The sequence below is a fragment of the Zingiber officinale genome, chromosome 11B (genome assembly GCF_018446385.1).
Source record: "Zingiber officinale cultivar Zhangliang chromosome 11B, Zo_v1.1, whole genome shotgun sequence".
Taxonomy (NCBI): domain Eukaryota; kingdom Viridiplantae; phylum Streptophyta; class Magnoliopsida; order Zingiberales; family Zingiberaceae; genus Zingiber; species Zingiber officinale.
Window position 1 is genome coordinate 15,898,615 of NC_056007.1, and position 27,563 is coordinate 15,926,177.

General features: G+C 38.8%; 2 protein-coding genes and 1 long non-coding RNA gene across 4 annotated transcripts; all 3 read right to left on the minus strand.

Moving 5' to 3' along the window:
- Positions 1-5,574, minus strand: LOC122035384 (probable protein-S-isoprenylcysteine O-methyltransferase). Of its 2 annotated transcripts, none has more exons than XM_042594794.1 (6): positions 5,373-5,574; positions 2,463-2,698; positions 1,552-1,795; positions 502-630; positions 230-324; positions 1-151 (listed from the first exon to the last, which is right to left on the minus strand). In XM_042594794.1, the coding sequence occupies exons 2-5, from the start codon at positions 2,593-2,595 to the stop codon at positions 234-236; spliced, it is 597 nt and encodes a 198-aa protein (XP_042450728.1). In that variant the 5' UTR covers positions 2,596-2,698; positions 5,373-5,574; the 3' UTR covers positions 1-151; positions 230-233. The 2 variants fall into 2 exon arrangements, with proteins under 2 accessions (XP_042450728.1, XP_042450727.1); XM_042594793.1 differs by having other exon boundaries at positions 218-324.
- A 910-nt stretch (positions 5,575-6,484) lies between these two features.
- Positions 6,485-7,726, minus strand: LOC122033805 (protein LIGULELESS 1-like). Its single transcript, XM_042592965.1, has 3 exons — positions 7,170-7,726; positions 6,819-6,949; positions 6,485-6,720 (listed from the first exon to the last, which is right to left on the minus strand). The coding sequence occupies exons 1-3, from the start codon at positions 7,724-7,726 to the stop codon at positions 6,485-6,487; spliced, it is 924 nt and encodes a 307-aa protein (XP_042448899.1).
- Positions 7,727-25,550: 17,824 nt separating this feature from the next.
- On the minus strand, positions 25,551-25,945 carry LOC122033332. The gene is made up of 3 exons (XR_006126501.1): positions 25,834-25,945; positions 25,666-25,754; positions 25,551-25,581 (listed from the first exon to the last, which is right to left on the minus strand). It is a non-coding gene; the product is annotated as an uncharacterized LOC122033332 (long non-coding RNA).
- Between the last annotated feature and the right edge of the window lie 1,618 nt (positions 25,946-27,563).

The window sequence follows — 27,563 nt, forward strand, 5'->3', positions numbered from 1 at the left end:
TTAGAAGTAAATTATTCAACACCAGAAATTTCTCAACATGACTAGTTCTGATTACAAGATAGTCTCCTTGGAAACCACTGTGGTTCCTACTTACATTTTCCTTTCTCTAGATCAGATCATGCACTTCGATTTATTTGTTGAATGTCTTCCACTGGATAGGAATCAGAAATTCTGTTAAGACAAATTCATGGATGATTGAAAAATAATTGCATAATACCAAGAATGTTACTGGTTTATTTAACAAAAGGAAGGCCAGATGGAACTCTTCTTGCATATTCCGCGTACAGCGAACCAAAAAATTGCCTCAAGAAAAATTCTTCATATCTGTTCCTCGTTAAGGACCAAATGCTTTGGCAATAATTATCCAAACTAGAATTGTGCAATTTCTTTGAACCGCGAAATAATAATGTTCAATCAATCAGGTTTGTCGCTAAAAAACCAAAAAAAAAAAGTATAGAAATAAGCAAAAGATAGAAAATAATTCTTTCACAAAGTGGATACGGTATCCGTGTGTAGAAAAATCGCCAAACAACAGCTACAAAACCAATGAAGGAGACTGGATTGCAGAGCATAACCTGTGTTCCAGCTGCCCAAATGAAGAATCCAGAATAGCCAGGATGGCGAACAAATCTGTTTCACAGATATAGTGAAGATACAAGGAAATCTTAGTTACTGATCTTAATAACATGAGAAAATAGATGAATTTTCGATAAAAGTATGCTCTTGAAGAATTAACGTATATAACATTATAAATCAATTCCAGGAATGAATTCAAGATAGTCAAGAGTGATTCACAAGATATGAGACTTTGAGTTGAATCACTGGCCATTGGAGGAGATTCAAGCTAACAGACTGGGGAAAATAACAAATCTGAAACCATAATTGAGCATTTGCAAAGATATCTTTGCTGTTTTTCAACAAATGAACAATCTCCAATAAACGAATATTATTTTCATGTATATGAAAATCATGTGTTAAGTGTTGATGAAAATCTAGTTAATGTAATCACAAATGATGGAGTTGTAATTATTTTATCGGATAGTTCATAATTGATTCCAACACTGCTAGTGTCTGCATTGAATTGAGCTGAATGGTGGATAAAATCCATGTAGTTGACCCGTGATAATGACAAATCATGCATCACAAGATAGAAATAACATTGTAACAAGATCAAATTGTAAGTTGTTCAAATTGATAAGTTAAGAACAGAAATCTAAAAAATATAAGTATATATATATATATAAAATAACACCTGTTCTTCCCATGTCCTTTCATCTGTAGTTATCAAATAATTTTCTTCTTGAAATATCCACACGAACAAAAACAGATAAATTGTCCTACGCCTGTGCTGGTTCTATCTGATATATCATTCATATATGAAAGTTGTGTTATATGAATATCTAATTTCTTATTCGTAAAGAAGTATTACAAGCCTAGTTCCAGTAAATATATAGATTGTTGCTTAAGCCAACCACAACAAAGGACAAGTAATATCCTCTAATTTTGGTACTAAAATAGAGACAAGCCATCACATAAATGCATTCTAAATACCTGTAAATACCATGAGTAATCAATTCATGATCATCCGCATAATATCTTCTTATCATATGTGTGAAAGACCGGCCAGCAGTAAGGATGGCAGCTTTACGAATAAACTCTCCAAATAGCACCATCATAAGTCCAATATTACTAACCGACCAATGCTCTTTTAAATTCGGAAAGAAGTGAAACTCTATAGCATATTCCAGCAGTGCACAAGTCATTGCAATTACATAATGCTGGCTAATCAAAAGTGCTGCACAATAAGCATATTATTAATGAATTAATCTCTCAGAATGAATTAGCAAAAAAATCACAAGAATAACCACATTTTGATCCTCCAATTTCATGAAAGCATAGATAGGCACAATATCTTGGACAATGGAATTATTAAACTAGGTCACAAGTTCCAGAACTTTTGAAATACAAATGCTTTAAAAGATTATGTGCTCGGCCTCCATCATAAAAATCAGTATAAGCCTCTACCAATTTTACGTGAATTAAAGGCCAACAAGAGCAACAAACAATTCATGGATTAAAGATGCTTGTTATTATTTACCAAATCTACTGCAGAAGAAAAACTATTTATCGTCCAATTATCACAAGTGGGACTTTTCCAAATGGAAAATTCACAACATCATTAAACCCCAAAAAACAACAAAGTGAAATGCATAAAAGACAGAAAAAGAAAGAAGCCCTAACAATTCAAATCAAAATTATATAAAATCTCATGCATGAGTTAATAGTTTACCTCTACACACGACTCCAAACATATATACCAAAATAGAAAATGTTTCTAGCGACATGAACAAACATTTTACTGTCCAATAATTTTCAAATACAAGGTGAACTAATCAAACCAACAAGTATAGAAACTAACAACTTGAGATGTACATACACAGAGAGAGAATAGAGCAACTCACAGCTGAGGGTAACACTGGACTGGCCATGGAAGAAGATAGCTAGCATGTATTCAGAGGAGTGGAAGCAGATGATGGCAACAAAGAACTCCAATAGATGCCATGAAGCTGTGCTGGTCATGGGAACTATCAGCATTAGTTGACCAATTCTTTTAGACTTGTAACCCTTTCAATCAGGTGCAGCATCAGGAAAAGGAGTACAGAGGGTTACTCGGGACTTGGCTTCCAGGTTTCTATATCTATATATAAATGTAAAGCAATGTTTAATGTGGAATACGAACCAAGCAAGGAAATCACTTGAAATTGGCTAATAATTTGGAATGAAAAATTTACTCGTGAGACATCAATCACACAATTTGATTCAACAAAATACTACTCGAAAGAGTGATTAAAAATTCTGCAAGATAGCCTCAAAGTATTAACAAGAGTAACAACCAATCTCACAATTCAAAAGCGGATGACTAAAAAAAATGGGAGAAGAACATTTAAATTTCAAACTTTACTTATTTTTCAGCTTTACCCTTCTGAAGGTTCAAGCGATGAATACTTCTAAGACCAAATAGAGAAATACAACAAATATACAAAGAAGAATTAATGAGGCAACCTTCTATTTAGTTTCAAGCCAAGACAACGAAGCTCCACAATTCCTTTGTTCATCTGAGTTTCACATCCCTTTAAACCTGTCCAAGCACCACAAAAATGTCCTCTCCCTAAGTGACACCTCGATCCCGACATTCTCTCCCTTGGCAGGCATCAAATCCTATAAACTAGAGCCCTACTATTGGTAACTTGAAAATTTTAAACACATGTTTGTTTAGTTATTCTCTAATAAAGAAAAATATATTTTAGTAAGAATAATCCTTTGACAACCACATCAAAACATTATGATTAGGCTTTTTATTTGGTGCTTGATTGCATCAACACCTACAACTTCCTCCTTCAAATCCTAATTGCTCCCTGCTTAGCTCACGTCATCGAGCCCTCTTTGTGTCGAGCTTCGCTACATAGCTCCATTCTTCTCCCTTGAGTTTCTCTCATGTCCCCTTACTGCTGGTGGTTGCTACAAGTCTAATTGCAACAAAGTTTTTCCCTAATGCTACCTACTTAGGTTACTACTCCGCCATTTTCCAAAGTCCTTAGTGAGAGGACCCTACTAGAATCTTCCTAGACCTCTATTATTTGGTGAGTTTCCAAAACCTCCATGATTTTAATGATGCACAGGGTAAGCTAAAAGGAACATTCAGGAGCACCCACTTGAACAAGAACTCAAACCACACTAGCCCGCCAAAAAATCTATAAGCACCTCTAACGAATTGATTTGCATAGAAACACCTAAATTGAAGCATTACATTCAAATTATATAACACAGATTAATTTAATAAAAAATAACTAAATACTCATCTCCACCCTCCTATGAGATATTGCTTGAGCATACCACTAGAGTTAACCGTTTTAAACAAAAGGTGAGGAACCCAATATTAACAAAAGTCTAAAACAAACTATCTAAATAAGTTTACATAAAAAGTTCGTACTATACAAAGCATAGAACTACAATAACTACAGTACAAATCATAAAAGGAAATTCAATCCATGAGGCATCATACAATATGTTAGGATATGCTTTTATATTTGCTGACCTTAAACGAAAATAATAGCGATGTTATAAAGCATAGAGTTGATTATTACATAGCCCTTCCTGAACGTTCTACACAGTACATCATCAATCTCAAAGGTTGGAGGTACCATTTGTCCCCAAATAATCAGTAAGCTCCCACACCATGAATTCAAAATGAAACCAAGGGAATAGGTAAGAGGTCTCACCGATAGCAAAGCAAGGGGTACCAACTCTCGAGTGAGAATGTTGTGCTGGGGAAGTAATTGTCAATCACAACCGAAACCACAAGGTTGTTAACAATTTCCCTGGCAGATGCTAGCAACAAATTCTCAAAACAAAACTGGAAGGAAGAAAATACAGTGGATGGTGATGATGTGTGTGTAGGTTGATGCGAGGGGGGAGGGGGTTGTTGGGTTGGCTACAAGAAACTCACCAACAATGATTCCAATAGGGTGGGTAAAACTCTTTCAACTGGACCAACGACAGCCAACAATAGTGAAAGGACCTGAGAAACTTGAGGGGAAGAGGCGCATTGAGTAGCTCAGCTCGACTGGGGAGGGCTCGACAGTGTGATCTCTTAGTGGGGGGAATGGCTAGGCTTTAAGGGCAGATGTAGCAAGGCTTGACTAAGGTGTTGCGAGGGGAGGATAAGGAAAGTTAGCGCCAACAGAGTCACGTAGGCTATGGAGTCTCACATGAGGGATAGAAAAATTCATTTATGTTGTGTTTATTAAGGTGAGAGAAAATCAATTCCATGGAAATGCACAATTTCTTTTGAAAGAATATATGCATGTACACTCTGAACAAAAAAGAAAGTACAAACTATTCACATGTATTCTAAAAGGTGTCGACAAAAACCTATCTTTCCATCCATCAGCTCATTTGATTTCAACTCAGCTTCAAAAGAAACAGTTTTGAGACTCCAATCAGTTTTTAACTTCATGCAAAAGAAACTCCAACCATGTTTCACAACAACATATTGAATTCACACAGACAATATGAGAACAATGTACCACAATCAACATGAAAGCACTGTAAACAGCATCCAAAACCAAACACAATTCAAAGTCAGTTTTCCAGAACCAGATCCAGATTATCGATCCATGTGACCATAATATCATATTCAAATTGGGCATCTGCCCTATCCACCCAGAAACTGAAATCAGATTCAGTTTGAACCTGAATCTGCTCAGGTTCAAAACTTCATAAATCATTTCGAATTTCCCAGATTTCCATCCATGTGAAAAAGGATATCAGGGATATAGATTTGGAAATAATAGATCATAGGCATGGACGACCTGCTGTGGCTACAGCTGTGAGGCTGGCTTGGTGATTCTCCAGCGATGTAGCCGTGAGTTAGGTGAGATGGAGGAATCAAGTAGATCAACGATGTCCGACGCCAGCGGCTTCTCGCAGGTGGTGCTCGCCGGTCAGTCCTCTTCGTTCGGGACTGGGGATCGGGATCGGGATCGGGATCGGGAATGCGGAGAAGTGCGTTTCGGTTACAAGGGTGAATTTATATATATATATTCATTATATTTTCATTATCATTAAAAGCACCGCATTTAAAAAATATTAAAAGGACGTCTTATATTCTTAAAATAAAATATTTTGTTCAATATAATAATAATACTTTTAATTAAAATAATTTTAAACATGTTATTTAAACTAAATAAACAAATTTAAATATATATTATTGATATATATTCATAATCTATTCAATATAATAAATAAATAAACTTCTAATTTTATAAATTTTAATAACATCTAAAATAAATCAAATTAAAACCAAACTTAAACAAATTCAAATTTAAAAAAAAAAAACAAACTAAATTTGAAAGTTTGACACAATTATTATTTTATTAAATAAATTTAAATTAGGGGGCAAATTAATAGGATAAAACCTATTAAAAATGATGAATGATATAGCACCAAATTTAGAATGTAGTCATGGCGGACATTTAAGAACACTAGTATCGCATGATTACACATCCATTTAAAAAAATTTCTATAAATACATTCTAACTAAGATCTAATCGTGATTATTATGTAATAATTTGACGTGATTCACAAATTATGAATTAGAAGATGATCCACTATATGTATTGATGGATTTTAATTGACCCCTACATATTTACAAGTAGGGTCTGTCAAAATTTGCCAATCAAAATTTATAGATCATCCTCTAATTCTGAATTTACGGATTAGAGGATCCGATCTAGTTCTATTAGTTTACTGTAGCCCGGGGTAAACTAAAATTCATGGTAGAGGGTGCAAATTAACCGCTATAGTTTAATCTACTACATTACATAATAACTCTGGTAACAAAAGGTGAAATGATTCTTTTTTAGGACGGGAGTTATCGAGGCAGGAGATAATCAGAAACACAGCTAATCTATATGCGACAACATCAAATGAAATCCAACTCAAACATGGATTGGTCGAGGTGGAGATAGCTTAAGGGTCCTCCTCCCATGGACATGGAAACCTCATCGGGCGGCGCAGAGCTCCAGGTGTTCTGACGGTGCAGGAAGAAGCTCTTGCATTGATCTGCAACAGAGGAGAAACACTGCTGCTGCCGCCGCCGCTGTGAGACCGCTACTTCATCCTGCAGGCGATCTCCCTGTCCAGCCATTCCGCTCGTTCCTGCTGACGAAGCCAATAGCATGAGCATAGATTGATCGAGTGGATAAAAGGAATTATTTTAAAAAAAAAAACAAAAAATTGAATTTTTAATCGCTTGCTTGGAGTAATCATGGAGGTTGAGCAATCTGCGTCGTGTTTCGTCTTAGGCTTCCTCCTCCGGCGATTGTGGTCGGCCAAACGCTTCCTGCAGCTCCGCTTGGCCTCGTCGAACTCTTCAAGCACGTGAAACCTGGACGACATTTGCCAAAAGATTAAAGCTCCGGCACACACCTCTGTCTCTTTCCCTCGTCAAGGGAAAGAGAAGCACAAAAAACTGTGTTTTAAGTAAAGAAATCGTGGTCGCTTGATGTTTAATTCTGAGATAATTTCAGAGATTAAGCGAATGAGGAAATTAAATGATCAAAATTTGATTTTGAGTTGGATGTTTTTCGATCGAGCTCTTGCATTACCTGCTGCATTGCTGGCAGAAGCGCTGCCGCAGTCCGTGGGCGACGACGACGGTGGCCTTGGAGTGGAAGTCGCAGACCTTGTGGCGGCGGTGGTAGTGCTTGGCGCCGGACAGGTCGGACTTGCACCCCTCGGCTTGGCACTGGCAACGAGAAGGCTGGTGGCCGGGCGACCACACGCCCCCGCCGCCTCCTTTCGGGCACAGAAAGAAGCGGCGAGCATCGTCGCCGGAGGAGGAGGAGGAGGAGAAGTAGGTCCGCCGGCCCAAATTGAGACCAATTTGGCCGGCGGCGGCCGCGACGTTGTCCTCCCCCTTCAGGACAAGTCCCAGGGGAGAATAATGTCGATACCCTGCCGGCGGGAAGAAGCGGAGGCTGGTGCTCATGTCCTCCATGGTTGGATCTTGATGACCGAATAAGTGGCTTTGGAGGCCGGCGGCGGAGTCGGAGTCCCAAAGCTGCTCTTGTTGACTACCTCCACCGCCTCCGAGCTCAGAGAAAGACGCCGCCATGGAAGCAGGGGCGAAGGAGGCATCCGAAGAACCCAACCCGTTCATCATCTTCCCATCAAACGGCGAACAAGTAATTAAACGAAAGGGAAGCTGCTCAAGCCTGCAACTAGCTAAAGGTGTTATTTAAAGGAGAAGAGAATAAGAAAGAGAGAGAAAGGAGATTCTTCTTTTCTGGTCGGGTCGTAGTAATGGTACTAGTCGTCCATTATTGCTTCTGCAGCTAACTGCCTGCAATCTGCAAAAGCTTCGGCAAGTGGTGGAATTCTGAAAGCAATGCAGAGAGGAAAGTGGACTGAGAGGATAAGCAAAAGTTTAAGCAAGAATAACTAGAGCTTTTAGAAGAGAGATCAAGACGCCGTTTCTGCTTCTCGATTCATTGCTTTTTCTCATGCAATCCTTGTCAGAAACGTCGATGGCGACGGAGGTACGAAGTAGGAAAGGTGAAGACTTTACTGTCTCGTCTTCTTTACTGGACTTTGTGCTTTTTGACCTCTTGATTCAAAATATTTTATAAGACTGTGGAATTATTATTTTTTTTAAAGAGAAGAGTTTAGGATAATAATAGTGGCACCTAAGTTTTTTTTTTTTTATAAAGTTGGCAGTATTATGAGGATGACCGATTTAACATAGTAGAAATTTTTTTATCGATTACTAAGATAAATCAAAAGTATTTATAATGATCAATTTATTAGTCTAATACTCTTAGGTTAATTGTTCATTATTTAACACTTGATTCTTAAATACTTAGAAACTAAAAAGATATCATGCTACTGTACCATTATCTTGACAAGATCTAAGTAATAAGAAGTAAATTTGATGTTTATTTAATTTGGTAAAAATTTATTTATGTACTTTTAATATGCCATAGATTAAATGAATAAACTTGATTGAGTTATTTGTGAACAATGTCAATCATGTTCATAAGTGTCTTGGTGCATAGTTGAGTTAGTTAGCGAATGATAGATATTATTATAATACGTAGATGATCAAATTTTTATAAAAATGGAGAAAAATGCTTTCCCTAACTACCAATTAAAATTTTCTAATTTACCTCATATATAACTGTGAAGCCGATTATGTAAGTTGTTTATGATTTATCTCCTCCGTATTGATCTTGAAATGAATTGACGAGAGTATTAGAGATGAGCATATTCATTTTTTTGTCATCGTAAAGTCGATTATGTAGAGTTGCTAGATGACGAATTTTACTTTTTTTTTTTATAATAAGTAATATCTATAAAAAGATAGTTTCGTATGTAAAGCTTCTGTCCATGCAAGCCGCCGAGCATATTAAATTTATTTTATGTAGTCTGAATTATATATATTCAAATTATTACATATTTATTGATAAAATTCTTATTAAACTTATTTATAAGAGAAGATAAAGTTTATAATATTCAAAAGATTATAAAGATTTAGTAAATTCTTATTGAAAAGATTATAAAGTTTATAAATTCTAATTCTGCTTCGGGTTTAATTCCATATTGAAAAAATTTAGTAAAAATCATACATTTAAAAGGATATAAAATATTTTTATTGACATGAGATCATTTGGAAAGAGCCTAAGAGTAAAGTCATGAGGGTGTAGACCTAAAATGGACAATATCATGTTATTATAGAGATATGTGGACATCCTTTAGATATAACAATTGGTATCAGAGTCATGGTTCAGACCATATACAATATGTGGTTGCTTTGAACGAAGTTGAGGGTGAGTTCGGAGTAGGTCAGAGTTACCAGATACTCGCGGGGAGGCTCGGAGTAAGTCAAGTTGACTAGATACTTGCAGGAAGACCCCGAAGCATATCAAGGTGATCGGATACTCACGGGGAGGCCTGGAGCAGGTCAGGGTGATTGGATACTTACGGGGAGGCAAGTAGGTTTGGCTGACCGGATGCTCACAGGAAGATCTGGAGTAAGTTAGGGTGACCGGATGCTCGCGGGGAGGTCTGGAGTAGGTCAGGTTGACCAGATACTTGCAGGAAGGCCCCGAAGCAGGTCAAGGTGACCAGATACTTACGGGAAAGCTCCGAAACATGTCAGGGTGATCAGATACTCACGGAGGGCTTGGAGTAGGTTAAGGTAGCCGGATGCTTGTGGGATGCTTGGAGTAGGTCAGGGTGACCAGATACTTGTGGGGAGGAGAGTAGGTCAAAGTGATCAGATGCTCGCAGGGAGGTCTGAGTAGGTCAAGGTAACCGAATGCTTGCGGGAAGACCCAGAGGAGGTCAAGGTGACCGTATGCGATGCTTGCGGGGAGGTCTAGAGCAGGTCAAGGTAATTGAATACTGGCGGGGAGACCCATAACCGGTCAGGGTGACCAGATGCTCGTGGGGAGACCTGGACCATGAGAGTAATTGTGGTCTTTCGTTTGAAGGAAGGATTGTTGGAGTTCAATCAAAGTCCCAAATTTGAAAGTTTGGTAAAGATCATAGATTTAAAAGGATGTAGGATATCTCTATTGGCATGAGACCTTTTGGATAGAGTCGAAAAGTAAAATCATGAATATATAGACCTAAAATGGATAATATCATATCATTATGGATATCTATAACATCATTTACATAGCACAAACTTACTAACTTAAAAAACGTTTAAAACTATAAAAGTTTAACGACTAAATAAAACTATAAAGGTTTAACAACTAAATAAATTCAAAGATTCAGTTTAACATCTAAATGAATTAAGTTTAAATCAAACTTCAGTTTTAAAAAATAAACTAAGATTCAACAACCATTTTAAGAGATAGAGGAGTTGAAAGAATAATAGAAATTTAGAGATTAAGAGATAATAATAATTTGTTATTGTTATTTTTTTTTGTTATATTTTTATAAAGAAAAACTATATCTCATATTCTCTTTGATATTTTTATTATTTATCTAATTCTATCGTGTGTTTTTTCACTTCAACCTCTTCCTTTACTATAATAAAGTTAAATCTTTATTCTTCAAAACGGAGAGATGCATTATTTTTAGAAACGTCAACACATTAAAAATGACATCATATTAATGGGTTCGATCGATGAGGAGGCTTATCGAAGTAGATCGTTCTACTAGACGAGTATTATAAAAAGAACATCATATACTCATCACGGGTCGGAGGAATGCTTAGGTGACCGGAGCATTGGTCATCGGGAGGAAACAATCAAATGAGCTACGGGACTACGGAGAAGAACGGTAGAGGTCGACTAGGCGAGGATCCTAGGCCGAGCGGCTCTCCAACTCAGCTAAACAGTGGGGCCCCCTCCCCTCATATCCCTTAATATTCCTTTAGGAAATAATGTCGCTGACAACAATACATGATCAACAGGAAGATTGGACGACGGAAACTTTTACTGTTTTGTCAGGGATATGTATGTCCTATTAAGGTATAGTGTTAGAGCCAATTTTCTGATATGTCCTCTCGTAGGATAATTTGGAGAACGTGCCCACGCCTTGAGAGGTGTGCACGTCACTCACTGTAGTACTATATAAATGAGGGGTTAACGCATCGACGGAGATACGCGTTATTCATTATTCATGCATGTGTATATTGTTGCTTCGCTTTCTTCCATTTTTTCAATGACTGACTTGAACGTTGGAGGGCCAATGCCGAGACTCCTTCCTTAAGCCGACACAAATAGTTCTTATGTTGCAAAGCGGAGCGAGGTTTACACGAAGTCAATCCAGAAGTCACATCCTCAACTAATTTTCTTCATGATTTTCGGATAGAATTATGTATAAAATAAGAACACAAGTAAAAGATAAGATTCAAAAAAAAAATAAAAATGTTAAGATAAGATTAAAAAAAAAAAAATGTTAAGATGAATTTAAGAACATACTAAAATAGATAAAATAGGAAACAAAAACATTCAGACTGTGAAGACAAGTTTTTAAGAGCTAAGAGATACAAGCATCATAGAAACTATTGACAATATGTCTGGCAACTTATAGACAAGCTGAACAACAATCTGTCAAATATCGGATTAAAACATTCTTGACTATGAAAAAAGACCGACTGAGACAACCAAAGCATCAACAACAGAATTCCAATTCAAGAGGCAAATCAAAAGGCAGAGTGGAATAAAAATTATTCTAACAACAAAAATTTCATACGATACGACATATTCTAACAGAGCAATCATGCAATTAAGATTGTTGGTTTAGACGATGTGATGTAACTACTATGAAGACTCTGTCCGTCTTTACATCAATAATGGAAGATATCAAAGATGTTGTTTGGTTTATCCCTGGCCTGATATAACCTGATGGACCGGAGCATTTTCTTTGCGGCAGCGTTGCACATCATCTTGTTCTCTTCACTGACATCAGCGAGCTGTGCAATCTCCAAAATGCCACTATATGTTTTCGGTGCCTCCATCTGCAACGCAGATGCCATGATGTACACCAGCTTCGGGCATGCTTTCGTTTGTAGATCAGCCATGAAAGTCTCATCAAAGATTCTTCCATAACGCCACATTCTCTTCTTATGGCATTCTTCAGTATCTGCCATAATATTGAGGAGGTGAACAAGACATTCAATTTGCTTTTCTGTTTCTCCGTTAGCGATTACGGTTAGCACTACTCCAGGGCCACAGTTTAGTCGTTTGCAGAGCTGTACCAGTATATCGACAATATGCATCCCGGTATTCGTCAGGTGTATGTCATAGAGGAAATTCTTCAACCCCATATACAGATACTCTTCTGTCGAGTTGCCCAACCACAGGATTCTAGATAGAGTGACCTTAGCTCTAGGGTCCGAGGCAAACCAGTCTGATAGCCCTCTCATAGATGCCTCTGTAGGGGTTGGCAACCACACACCAGCTTGTTCTCCGTAAAATCTAGCAAACCTGTCTGTTATATGATCCCATGCTTTGATATAGTTTGCTGCAGACTTGGTGAACAATCTCAACATGGAGCAAGCCAAATATGAGTACACGGCAGATTCATTCTCTACATCATGATCTGTGACAGTTATTGGCTCAAACTTAGGACCTTGTATGGATATGATCCTCTCAGAGTATTCGTAGTACCTTATGTCTCCTATACTGGCTATGTTCTCAACATCATCGGGGAATACATACTCGATTGTAGAGCCCAGCACTCCCGGGGCTTTTAGGTTGTATGCTAGCAGAAAGAGAGCTGCAGCACCACGTTTGCTAAATCCAGATGATATCATGGGGATGACCGTGCGTCCTAATGTTGCAACATCCTCATCTGTATACCTTTCCAATGTGATGCCGGCCTGTCCAGACAGTGCATCATCAGGGAAGTCATACTTGACAGGTCTAAGATCTGCAGAAGGTATTGACTTATATTTATCAAACTTATCAGGTACCTCTTGTAAAACGAACTTGTTGATGTGCTCATCAAGGGGGGCTATGCTTCTTCTCCCTGCGCTTTGATAACTGTCTGTCGTTTCAATACCCTCACAGGAGAGTGGCTGGGTTTCCACTGCTTCAGTTGCTTGTGGCATTTGGGAAGTGGCAGCCCCCTTTGCAAGAAGAAAGTTTCTTAATCGCTGTCCTAGCTCTTCTGCTGTGCCGTGACCTGCAGACATCTTGTGGAGAGCAACTACTTAAGAGTCACAACTCAGCTACTACAATCTTATAAATATATCTGATTATCATTTACTAGGTTCTTGAAACCATACAATTGTCATTTACTAGGTTCTTGAAACCATACGATGCATCTGATTGTCATTTACTAGGTTCTTGAAACCACACAGTGTATGCATCTTTAAGGGCAAATTTCTTTTTTTTTTTTTATAATTCTAATATATCATGTCAATATTATAAAAATTTATTAAAATATCTCTAATAATTAGAACTTTAAATGAGATTTTTTATCTAACTTATAAAATATAGTTATATACATTCATACATATTACATTACTTTCGATATATATATTTTTTAAAATGTTTACTACTACTCTTAAATTATAAATCTAAACCTCATCTCTATAATGATTTAAACCTTTTGGTTTAATTTTATTAATTTTACAAACCTTTAATGGAAATGCCCTAATTCTCACCATGCATATGCATTAATTAGTTCTCTAACATGCATGAGAATTAATGAGCGTGCATGCTTGTCTGCATGTGGTTTCAAGAATCTACTAAATTATAATCAAATTAATTAAGGAATAACTAATAATTAACTTATGTCATTTCTAGAACTATCTATCTATGATGTATTTATCAACTATGATCAAATATTATTATTTTTACTTCAATATCTAACGATTACAAATCCCCCGTCTCTCTCTCTCTCTCTCTCTCTCTCTCTCTTTCTTTCTTTCTCTCTCTCACATTCAAATTATCTTTCTATCCTTTTCTCTTTTTTTTTTTTTTTCAATTTAGTTTTATTTTTAAAATTAATTTTGTTTATTATTTTTCCATTAATACTTATATATATATATTTTTTAATTTTTATTTAGTTTTATTTTTTAATTAATTTTGTTTATTATTTTTCATTAATACTTATATATATATTTTAATTTTTTATTTTAATTTAGTTTTATTTTTAATTAATTTTGTTTATTATTTTTTAATTTTATTTAATTTTTATTTAGTTTTATTTCTTTAATCAATTTTGTTTATTATTTTTTATCATTTTTTTATGTTTTATAATTTTTAACACATGTCAGAATCTCTCTCTTCCTTTAAATTACCTTTCTAATTCGATATTTAAATTATCTTCATCTAACTTTTGACACATGTCATAACCTTCTCTACTTTTAAATCACTCCTCCCTCCAACCCTTGACACATACACATATCAGAATCTCTCACTCTTTTTAAATTATTCATCCTCTAACCATTGATACCTGTCAAAACAACCCCTCTCTTTAAATTACCCCTCTTCAACACTTGGCATATGTCATAACCTCCCCTCCATTTAAATTTCCCCCCTTCCAACCTTTGACATATGTCAAAATCTCTCATCCTTTTAAATTACCCCCCTTCTAACCCTTGACATATGTCAAAATCTTTTATCACTTTAAATTACCCCCTTCCAACTCTTGACATATGTCAAAATCTCTCATCCCTTTAAATTACCCCACTTCCAACTATTGACACATGTCAAAACTCCTCACTCTCTTTAAATTACCCATCATCCAATCCTTGACACATGTCAAAACACCCCTCTCCCTTTAAATTACCTCCTCCAACCCTTGATATATGTCAGAATCTCTCCTCTCTTTAAATTACTCACCCTTCAACTTTTGACACATGTCATAACCTCCCCTCCCCTTAAATTACTCACCCTTCAACTCTTGACACATGTCAAATCCTCCTCTCACACTTCATTTTTAGTCACTTTTCAGTCACACCTCCCTCCACTGCCATCTCCCTCTCAGCCTTTCCTTCTCTCTTCCTGAAACATAGTTATCTTCTTAGCCATTACTTTTTGTAATTCATAGAAGGAAACTATGGATGACTATTTGGGTTTATTTTCTGATAGTTGGTCAACCGAGAATGATGTTCCTAGTGGAGAGAGTATTTCCAACAGCAGTCGTGATTATACAGTCGAATTTATCACAGATCAAGTTAGTTATTAGCATTATTTTATGCATATTCGTCATTTATTTTATAAGTAGAGAAATTATATTAAGATTGGATAATGTCATACTTATACATATTTGTTATATTTTTTCATAGATACTTAAAAGTAGAGAAGATATGATAAATTGGGTAAAGACAGTTTGTCTGAAGAATGGTATTGTAGTGGTTATTAAAAATTCTACTAATTTAAAAGGTGGCAAGCTACCAAGGTGTCATCTTATGTGTGAAAGAGGTAGAAAGTACAAACCGCCACGATATCTAGTTGATGGACAATCCTTAAAAAGAAATACTGAGACTAAAAAAATGTGAATACCCATTTGAGCTGCGAGGTATACCAATACCTCCAGATGGTGTGATGTGGGGTTTAAGGATTGTCTGTGGTTTTCATAATCATCAATTAGTAGAATATATTGATGGTCATGAGTACCCAAGTAGGTTAAAACTAATAGAGCAACAATTTGTGTTCGACATAGCCAATAGCACCACACCTCATGAAATTCTTAGTATTTTGAAGGAAAGAGACCCATCAAACACTACGGGGATCAAAAGCATTTAAAATGCCATTTTCATAAATAAATCCGTTAAACGGGGCGGTCTAAATTCTATTCAGTATGTCTTGGACCAATTAATCAAGGAGAATACCTCCATAATTACCGTACAAATCTAGACACCAACGAAATCATAGATATTCTTTGGGTTCATCCAAAAAGTCTAGAGTTATTTGTCAACTTTTCGTCTGTGTTGATCATTGATGCCACATACAAACCAATGAATATCGGATACTACTATTAGAGGTTATGGGTATCACATCCACAATGCAAGCTTACTCACTTATGTTCGCATATCTTAGTTGTCACGCCCCCAGAAGAGTCCCTGTCCGAGAAAATTTCGACAGCATCTCCCCTGTACGGCGGACAATAAAAAATTTTCTACAAGCACTAAATACTCAGCCACAGGCGGCTGGAATCATAACAATAATAAAAATCAATCACCATGTAGTTTATATATATATTCAGCCTCTGGCTGACACAACCACGCAGTAATAATACTCTGACTCAAAAACCACCCTACTCAACTACACTCGTAAAGCTCAAAACCGACGAACTCACCTCTTCTGCCATCCAGGCAGGCATGTAGTAGAATAAAAAACCAAATCCAAATCCATCGATATAATAAAATCTATATCATGTCCATAAGCAAATAAATCCAGAATATAACGAGTTCAAACAGTCTAGAACAGAAAGAAACCAAAGAAAAACAAACATATCCTGGAGGTCTGCAGGACCAGCACTACGTGCAGTGAGGACTAGCGACTGGAACTCCCTCCTGACAGCATCAACCTGAAAATATCAACAATGGAGGCGGGGTGAGTCCAACACTCAGTGCAGTTGATATGCAAAGTAAAGAAACAACACCTAGCACTAATCATGCGGACCGATAAAAAGATAAGAATGCATCTGAAATAAGCAGGAGAATACTGTACTGTCCTGAGTATAAGGTCAAACATCCGAGGGATAAGGAAATTCAGTATGCATGTCAAACATAGGTATCCAAACAATATGCAGCATATAAATGCAGCAAACACAAGCAATAAATGCATCATGCATATGATGCCAATGATGCGTCCTGGTCACCCCAGTCGATCATCTCGTACAAAAGTGAGGCCGAGTGGGTAGGGCTGTGACAACCGTGCACTCTGTCGTCACTACTCCTGATGAGTGACCGAGTGGACGGGATGCTGTCGGAGTACACCTATCCTCCTACCCCAAATCATAGATGGGGGAGCGCAATGCTCTCAACTCCCGGTACTCAAAGACGGGGAGGAATCCCTGCCGGATAACACGTTGTGTCACACTACCCATGAGCGGACCAACGGTGCCTAATAGAGTCCCTGCTGCAACACACTCAGCCTGAATCGACCACTAACCCATGAGTGGTGGTGTGTGCAGATCCATGTAACTGGCGATGTGCTCAACAATAATGGAGCGGACTATCGCACAGCATGCAATCATGCAAATGGTGCATGGCACTAACCACAAGAATATCCTGACCTAATCCACATATATATAAAAATGCATCAAAGGTCAACGAATCCAAAACAATCCAAAGGTATACAGAAGGTATAAAACCTAGGTCCTGAACATGGTGAAACATGGTATATCACTACCCCTATAAGCATGTATAAACAGGTAAAATATACCTGAGATGCAAAACCAATCAATCAATCAAGCATGTAAGATTTGGGTAGTGATTAACCGAAACAGATAAGAAACACAATTAATACAACATGTTAATTTAATTACTAAGCATATCAAATGACATAAGTCAAAAGTACCCGCCTCCGAAAATAGAAAGGTCCAATCTGACTCCGAGATACTCGTCTCGCGTCAAAGTCCTGTGTTAAATCCCACAGTTTAACTAATTTAATTATAAACAAATAGATAAACTAATTTCTAATCCACTGACCAGTTAGGGTTAGTTTCATTAACCCCAACTACACCGTTATACAACTTCTAAACCTAAATCAATAATTATTGCTAACACAACTAGCAATAATCTAACACAAAGATCAAAATCATAAACCTTACCTCAATTCAACCGCTGCTGGAAGTCACAAAGTTGTTACCCAATTATGATTATTTACAGCCAGCAAAGATAAATTACTGCTGGAACAAAACGAACAAACCAAAACAGTAATTAATCCACATTCTTAAACATACAGAATTTCCAACCAAGCTACACCTTACCTCAATCCTCACAGCAGGGAGGTTGCTGCTGGAAATTGCTAGCTGAAAATACCTACTGTCGCAAATTCTTGGCCGGAGCTACACTGATTCTACAACCACAAACATCCACCCGGTGAGCACAACATCCTGTACCAAATCTGAAATCCAAATCCAATAAACCTTACTTACCCGATACCTTCTTGTTTTCTCTCTGCCGACAGCTAGTGGTGAAGCAGGAAGATCCGATGGTGAGGCATAGGTCACGGTGAAGCCACTAGAGCTTGGAGTTTTGCCTTTGGTTGAAGACCAACTCGCTAGAGCGGCGGTGAACCAAGTCTAGGGCATGACTCGATACTGCTCGCTCTCGGCAGTGGCACACAGAGGAAGAACTAGGCTCGGCGGGGTGGACACACTGTTCCAGTCGGCTGTGGGTGACAACGGCGGCGCAAGATCACAGGGGAGGCCGGCAGTACTAGGGCATGACCCAATCGGCAGAGAGGCTCGGCCGTCGGCTGTGGTGGCTCCGGAATCTCCACAGCGAGGGAAAAAGAGAAGAAGGCGATCGGCGGCGCCGGGTGGCTAGGGCACCGAGGGGTGCGTCGGCGATTAGGGCACAGCCGTCGGGCTGTGGAGTCGTCGGGTGAGGCTCGGCAGGCACGCGCGGGGGAGAGAAGAAGGGAAGAGGCAATGGCTTCGGGTTTCGGGGAGGAAGAGACCGCCGGCCGGCGGTTAGGGCCGGCGTCGGGCGTGAGAGAAGAAGAGGAGAAGGCTCGGGTAGGGAGAAGAGTTTTCGGTGAGGAGAATAAAGAAAAGGAATTTAAAAAGAAAAAGTAAAAAAATCAACTTTTTCTCACTTAAATGGGGTAGCCCGAATAGGCTTTTCCGGGCCCCGTTTTTATCCCCGTCAACTCGTCCGTACGAGCTCCGAAAAATTCCCGAAAAATATCCAAAAATTCCGAAAAATTCCCTTATTAATATTCGTCATTTTTCCGGTATTTTACATTCTCCCCCCCTAATAAAAAATTTGGTCCCCAAATTTCAGTATCTACCATCAGCATGTACTAATAACAAATAACAATAATAAATGCTGAACGGTAAACAAAATCACATACCTCAAGTGAAAAGATGGGGGTATCGAGCTCGGATCGTATCCTCGAGCTCCCAAGTAGCCTCTTCATCCGAATGATGCTGCCATCCGACTTTAACCAGCCGGATAGTCTTGTTCCGCAACTGACGCTCTTTCCGGTCAAGAATCCGTACCGGAACCTCCTCATAAGTAGCATCAGGCTGAAGGGGAACTGGAATATCTGCCAGCACATGTGTCGGGTCGGGCACGTATCTCCTCAGCATCGATACGTGGAATACATCGTGCACACCTAATAGGGACGGTGGTAGTGCCAATCTGTAAGCTACTGCTCCAATCCTTTCCGAGATCTGGAAAGGTCCAATGTACCGCGGAGCTGGCTTACCTCTGAGGTCAAATCTCTTCACCCCTTTCGTGGGCGAAACTCGCAGAAATATATAGCCGCAAATGGAGAACTCAAGGTGTCTCCGACTCGGGTCAGCATAACTCTTCTGGCAGTCTTATGCTTTTGACATCCTCCGTCTGATAATACGGACCAACTCTGCCTCACGTTGAGCCCTATGAGGTCCCAACAACTGGGTCTCTCGGATTCTCGTCCTGATCGACGACTGAGCAACTATGGTAACAAGAATACCCTGCTCTGTATGTCCCTGCTCCTCAATGTCTAACTCAGAGAAATCCTGAATCAAATCTATGACCACAACTCGGTGGCAAGCTAAAGTCCCTCTGGACCTCTAGCTAAGTGCATCGGTAACCACATTAGCTTTTCCCAGGTGATAGCTAATGGTACAATCATAATCCTTCAGGAACTCCATCTATCTCCTCGGTCGAAGATTAAGTTCCTTCTGAGTGAACAGATATTTGAGACTCCGATGGTCAGTGAGAATCTCAATGTAACATCATACAGGTACTGCCGCCAAATCTTCAGGGCAAAAATAATAGCGGCCAACTCCAGATCATGAACTGAGTATTTTCTTCTCAGACTCCCTCAACTATCGAGAAACATATAAGAATACTCTACCGTGCTGCACCAGAACAGCACCCATACCCTGTAGAAACGCGTCGGTGTAGAGGACAAATCCGTCCTCTCCAGAAGGTAAAAATCAAAAATCGAAGCCGACACTAGTCTCCACTTCAGCTCCTAGAAGCTGATCTTGCAATCCTCAATCCAAGTAAACTTCATGCATTTCATGATCAGGCGTGTAGGTAGCATAGCAATCCGTGAGAAACCCTCAACGTATCTCAGGAAATATCGGCCAAACAAAGGAGGTTGCAAGCCTCTTCTATTGACTCCGTCTACTCCCGACGGTAACAATCTCGATCTCATGTGGAACCACGGTATACCTCTATTGGTGATGTGTGGCTCAAACATCTCACAAAAGACAACCAAAATACACACTACTGATCTTCACATCTAGACATTTCCATTGAAACATCTCTAGGACTATGCAAAGATGATGTGCGTGACTCACCGTGGATCCAAAATAAATCACAACATCGTCAACAAAGACAATGTAAACCGATCCAAACATCCTGGGAATACCAAAATCATCCAGTCTCTGAAAACATCTAAGGTTCTGCAAGCCTTAATGATAAAACCAAGATACATAATGTCTGTATCACAAACCTTCTTAACCATAACATCCCTGACAATAAATCTGTAATATAATCATCAACGATATAAATCCTCTAAGCATAGATCCTCCAGTGTGAGAGCAACGCTCCATCACAGAAAACACCACATATGTGGGAGCAACGCTCTACCATAAGAAATCCTCAATATGTGGGAGCAACACTCCACCACAAATAATCTGAAATATGTATCTGCAAATAATATAGGAGCAATGCTCCGCTACCAACAATCCGTGATATGTGGGAGCAACGCTCCACCACAAAACAATACCTAAGTACCCCAAGGCACCTAACTATCAAGCTAGAGACTGTACAAGATCTCTCTACCACAATTCGCTGTGGTTAGCCTAGGATATAACAACCTAGTAACTAATCAAATCCATCATCAATTCTATCAGCATCCTAGTGGGTCATCCACTGATAGGAAAATTAGTTGATGGGTTAATTCAACAAATGACATAATGCAGTCACTCCATATTCTGCATTCAGTATAAGTAAAATCATCATACTGCTACCAATGTATACACCTAGCACACATGCTCACACAACATATGTATGATCAACAAAATCCTCCAATTATTTACACCAAACATACTCACAACTCAGGTATATTCAGTATGATACCTCCAACAATACATACCGAACACGTGTGCAAAATCAATGCAGGTAAAATCAACAATACACCACAAACAACACTCACATGACATATCTTCACCTATGCCAAGAGTATAACCAACATATACTTCCAATAAAGCATACTAAACTCAGGTGCACTCACAAATCAAACATAATCAAAAAGTTACATCAGATACCACACCAAACACATATGTACATATCACAACTCAGATTAAATCGACAAAATGCCTCCATCAAAACACCACCGATGTACTTATACTACATCTCGGATTTAATCAACAAGCTATCTTCAATAATACCTCCAGATACATACACCGAACTACATATCTATGATCCACAAGGAACCTTCAAATCATATCAGAACATGGATACATATACTACTTGTAAATGGACAGTCTACCACAGGACTCCTACAACCCAAAACAATCATGATATATATGCAAAATCAGCATACCAGCTCAATCAAAGAGACCAACCTTATGCTACCAACACTCATGGGTTACCGGTATATCTAAACAAAATTCATGCATATGTATCAAGCATGAATACATCAATCAAAAACAACCCAAAATAAAGCAGCCTAATCATCCAGTAACAACCCTGCTCTAGGTTCAAAGGAAACTGGTATCGGACAAGAAAAATATACACACCGTGGTATAACATTGCCAGTCAATGTCATACACTACCAAGACTATATCCAATGGGAAAAATTTTTATCATCATAAATCCAAATGTACTCTTCCAGTTTACACTAGTAACGATTGTATCCCATAAGTGTTAAGCAATTAGCTCTACACTTCCTTACATCAGCGGGGTCGCATATTCCAATGCACCCTCTAAGTTATCCCACCAGGTATATACAGTTCACGGTCAAAGTCTTCATGGAATAGGATACATCGATCCTTTATAAACTATCCAAGCTGAAAATGATTTCTGACTAAATCAGTCCTTCCCACGTCAGTACAAAACATGTACTCAAAGGTGCTCTAGATACATAACTAAGCACAAATAAGCTAAAGGTTCGAACCTCTAAAAATAGATCATGGCAATCCTCTACTGATCAACCAACAAAACTAAATCATTCATCTACTAACTAATCAAGAATACCTTAATCCTCCACAAGCAACTAAGGTATATCCAACCACATAATATCATATGTATAAATGTGTACGACCCAAAAAAAAAATCAGAATTTAAGAACATCAAGACACTCTCATCTTCATCCTCAAAAACATCAGCCCACACTATATCAGATGAATAAATCTCTACTCCCATGAGGGCAAGTTAACATTCAAAACATCAATCATTATTTATCCACATATTCCCATATCAGAGGAAGCATATATCAATTTTTTTTTTTTCATCCTGTTAACTATCCATAACCAACCAGATTTATTAAAATCTCATAGGCACATTCAACCGTAAACTCTCCAGCACCCAATTTATAATCTGATCACCAACCATAATCATCAAACCTGTGAATATCATAAATGACACTCACTATGTCACCATCAATGACAACCCAAATATAAATCATCAAAATAGTTATCCACTAATAGATCATCAAAACAAATATCTATTAATTGATCATCAGACAACCACATAACATTTACTCTCATATATCATTAGAAATCAACATATCATAATATCTGATCTCACAATATCCCTCAACCTCAAATCATTCTCAACAATGATCAAACATGGTAACCCCCAATGATCAATTTCCATCGTACCTGGTACCCTAATATCCAAAAGATATGAGTATAAAACTCTCCTGGCTAAGTCAACAGGAATATGTAGGTATCATCCACTACCCAGCTAACAATAGCAGAGGCTAGTATGTGCTTCCATCTCCTACGAGTAGTAACAGAAGCTAACACTACTGATGGTATGATAAGAAATATCACCAGAGATTATAATCCTTTATCTCTATTAAGGTCAACATCCTCAATGGCTAACCCATCACAAGTAATATGTGCTACAGCAACCAGACAGGTACTAAATAAAGAATGCTAATACCTGTCTTAACTATCATAAAATAAACATCATACCTATTTGGCGTCTCGAGATGTTCCATCGCTGTCCAGTCCCCAACTTCTGACCTCAAAATTCCGAACAAGAAAATCGCCGGAAATCCATATAAATCCGAAACGAAAATCCGAAACATAACCATATCGAAAATCCGAAAATGCCCAGTTTGACTCGCAAACCTGGCTAACAAAATATCCAGAATACCAACAACAGGTATCCAATAAATCTCCAGAACACCAAAAGCAGGTATCATAACCCGCTCTGATACCAATGAATTGGTATCAGATAAATCTCGAAAATCCATAATACAAAAATCCAACAAGTATCGCCAAACTTGGCGCTCTGATACCAAATAAATAAATTGGTATCAGGTTATCCCAAACATCAAAAATACGAAAACAAAAGATCGTATACCTGTGCTCTGATACCACTAAATTGTCACGCCCCCAGAAGAGTCCCTGTCCGAGAAAATTTCGGCAGCATCTCCCCTGTACGGCGGACAATCAAAAATTTTCTACAAGCACTAAATACTCAGCCACAGGCGGCTGGAATCATAACAATAATAAAAATCAATCACCATGCAGTTTATATATATATTCAGCCTCTGGCTGACACAACCACGCAGTAATAATACTCTGACTCAAAAACCACCCTATTCAACTACACTCGTAAAGCTCAAAACCGACGAACTCACCTCTTCTGCCATCCAGGCAGGCATGTAGTAGAATAGAAAACCAAATCCAAATCCATCGATATAATAAAATCTATATCATGTCCATAAGCAAATAAATCCAGAATATAACGAGTTCAAACAGTCTAGAACAGAAAGAAACCAAAGAAAAACAAACATATCCTGGAGGTCTGCAGGACCAGCACTACGTGCAGTGAGGACTAGCGACTGGAACTCCCTCCTGACAGCATCAACCTGAAAATATCAACAATGGAGGCGGGGTGAGTCCAACACTCAGCAGGTACAGTTGATATGCAAAGTAAAGAAACAACACCTAGCACTAATCATGCGTACAGTCTCCTGATAAAAAGATAAGGAGAATCTGAAATAACCAGAACCTGTATAAGAGTATAAGGTCCAAACCAAAGGATAAGAAAATCTGTATGCATGTCAAACATAGGTATCCAAACAATATGCAACATATAAATGCAACAAACACAAGCAATAAATGCATCATGCATATGATGCCAATGACATGTCCTGGTCACCCCGACGCCACGATCATCTCATACAAAAGTGAGGCCGAGTGGGTAGGGCTGTGACAACCGTGCACTCTGTCGTCACTACTCCCGATGAGTGACCGAGTGGACGGATGTTGTCGAGTACACCTATCCTCCTACCCCAAATCATAGATGGGGGAGCGCAATGCTCTCAACTCCCGGTACTCAAAGACGGGGAGGAATCCCTGCCGGATAACACGTTGTGTCACACCACCCATGAGCGGACCAACGGTGCCTAACAGAGTCCCTGCTGCAACACACTCAATCTGAATCGACCACTAACCCATGAGTGGTGGTGTGTGCAGATCCATGTAACTGGCGATGTGCTCAACAATAATGGAGCGGACTATCGCACAGCATGCAATCATGCAAATGGTGCATGGCACTAACCACAAGAATATCCTGACCTAATCCACATATATATAAAAATGCATCAAAGGTCAACGAATCCAAAACAATCCAAAGGTATACAGAAGGTATAAAACCTAGGTCCTGAACATGGTGAAACATGGTATATCACTACCCCTATAAGCATGTATAAACAGGTAAAATATACCTGAGATGCAAAACCAATCAATCAATCAAGCATGTAAGATTTGGGTAGTGATTAATCGAAACAGATAAGAAACACAATTAATACAACATGTTAATTTAATTACTAAGCATATCAAATGACATAAGTCAAAAGTACCCGCCTCCGAAAATAGAAAGGTCCAATCTGACTCCGAGATACTCGTCTCGAATCAAAGTCCTGTGTTAAATCCCACAGTTTAACTAATTTAATTATAAACAAATAGATAAACTAATTTCTAATCCACTGACCAGTTAGGGTTAGTTTCATTAACCCCAACTACACCGCTATACAACTTCTAAACCTAAATCAATAATTATTGCTAACACAACTAGCAATAATCTAACACAAAGATCAAAATCATAAACCTTACCTCAATTCAACCGCTGCTGGAAGTCACAAAGTTGTTACCCAATTATGATTGTTTACAGCCAGCAAAGATAAATTGCTGCTGGAACAAAACGAACAAACCAAAACAGTAATTAATCCACATTCTTAAACATACAGAATTTCCAACCAAGCTACACCTTACCTCAATCCTCACAGCAGGGAGGTTGCTGCTGGAAATTGCTAGCTGAAAATACCTACTGTCGCAAATTCTTGGCCGGAGCTACACTGATTCTACAACCACAGACATCCACCCGGTGAGCACAACATCCTGTACCAAATCTGAAATCCAAATCCAATAAACCTTACTTACCCGATACCTTCTTGTTTTCTCTCTGCCGACAGCTAGTGGTGAAGCAGGAAGATCCGATGGTGAGGCATAGGTCACGGTGAAGCCACTAGAGCTTGGAGTTTTGCCTTTGGTTGAAGACCAACTCGCTAGAGCAGCGGTGAACCAAGTCTAGGGCATGACTCGATACTGCTCGCTCTCGGCAGTGGCACACAGAGGAAGAACTAGGCTCGGCGGGGTGGACACACTGTTCCAGTCGGCTGTGGGTGACAACGGCGGCGCAAGATCACAGGGGAGGCCGGCAGTACTAGGGCACGACCCAATCGGCAGAGAGGCTCGGCCGTCGGCTGTGGTGGCTCCGGAATCTCCACAGCGAGGGAAAAAGAGAAGAAGGCGATCGGCGGCGCCGGGTGGCTAGGGCACCGAGGGGTGCGTCGGCGATTAGGGCACAACCGTCGGGCTGTGGAGTCGTCGGGTGAGGCTCGGCAGGCACGCGCGGGGGAGAGAAGAAGGAAAGAGGCAATGGCTTCGGGTTTCGGGGAGGAAGAGACCGCCGGCCGGCGGTTAGGGCCGGCGGTTAGGGCCGGCGTCGGGCGTGAGAGAAGAAGAGGAGAAGGCTCGGGTAGGGAGAAGAGTTTTCGGTGAGGAGAATAAAGAAAAGGAATTTAAAAAGAAAAAGTAAAAAAATTAACTTTTTCTCACTTAAATGGGGTAGCCCGAATAGGCTTTTCCGGGCCCCGTTTTTATCCCCGTCAACTCGTCCGTACGAGCTCCGAAAAATTCCCGAAAAATATCCAAAAATTCCGAAAAATTCCCTTATTAATATTCGTCATTTTTCCGGTATTTTACATTAGTAATAAGAGGACAGAGCAATTGACATGGGCATTAGGTACCTTAAAGAAGTGGATGGTTGAAAAGAAGACATCGTTGCCATTGGTGTTTGTTTCAGATTGGGATTTGATGCTTATTAATGCCATTAAAACATGTTTTTCCAATGCATGTCATATCCATTATATTTGGCATATAAACCAGTGCGTAATGAAGAAATGCACCCTTATGCTTGGTTTGATGTGACAACATTTTTATGCATCATGACACTCACTCATTAATTCATCGACACAATGGCCTTACCAGCAGAAGTGGGATGTCACGTGCAAGGAGTATCAACGATTCAAGGGTGTTCTAAATTACCTTTGGGATATATGGTTACACCCTTACAAAGAGCGGTTTGTTTCAGCATGAGTTGATATATGTATGCACCTCGGGAGCAATTCAAATAAAAGGTATAGTCACTTTATAACTTTATTATTTAAATTTTGCTCATTATTGTACTATTTCAATTATTTTCAGTATTAAAACACAATGTATTTTTTTTATTATAGGGTAGAGTCTGTACATGCGAGACTGAAGTTATATTTGGGAGATATCATATCATCCCTACAGACATTTTTTGAAAAAATACATAAGATGTTGAGAATTCAGTTCGGAGATATTAAGAAGTCATTTTTAGAGATCTCTCAACATTCCACGCTATCAACATTTACATGATGACATTTTTAGTCAAGTAAGGTGTCAGATTTCATTAGAGGCAATGGAGTTAATTTCTAGTCAACTAAAATGCATTGAGGAAGCATCTCACCAGCTAGTCGGCAGATGCAACTGTTCTATCAAAATTGTATACGGATTGTCATGCGAGCATGATCTTATACATTACCGTTACTTTTCCATTCCAATTCTGCTTCAGAGTATCAACA

Coding starts and splice junctions, on each gene's coding strand:
- LOC122033805 (XM_042592965.1), bottom strand. CDS start 7,726: ATGATGAACGGGTTGGGTTCTTCGGATGCCTCCTTCGCCCCTGCTTCC. Junction 6,950..7,169: donor TTCTGCCAGCAATGCAGCAG/GTAATGCAAGAG, acceptor AATGTCGTCCAG/GTTTCACGTGCTTGAAGAGT. Junction 6,721..6,818: donor AACCTCCATGATTACTCCAA/GCAAGCGATTAA, acceptor CTTCGTCAGCAG/GAACGAGCGGAATGGCTGGA.
- LOC122035384 (XM_042594794.1), bottom strand. CDS start 2,595: ATGCTGATAGTTCCCATGACCAGCACAGCTTCATGGCATCTATTGGAG. Junction 631..1,551: donor ATTACTCATGGTATTTACAG/GTATTTAGAATG, acceptor TCTGTGAAACAG/ATTTGTTCGCCATCCTGGCT. Junction 325..501: donor TTTTTCTACACACGGATACC/GTATCCACTTTG, acceptor AACGAGGAACAG/ATATGAAGAATTTTTCTTGA.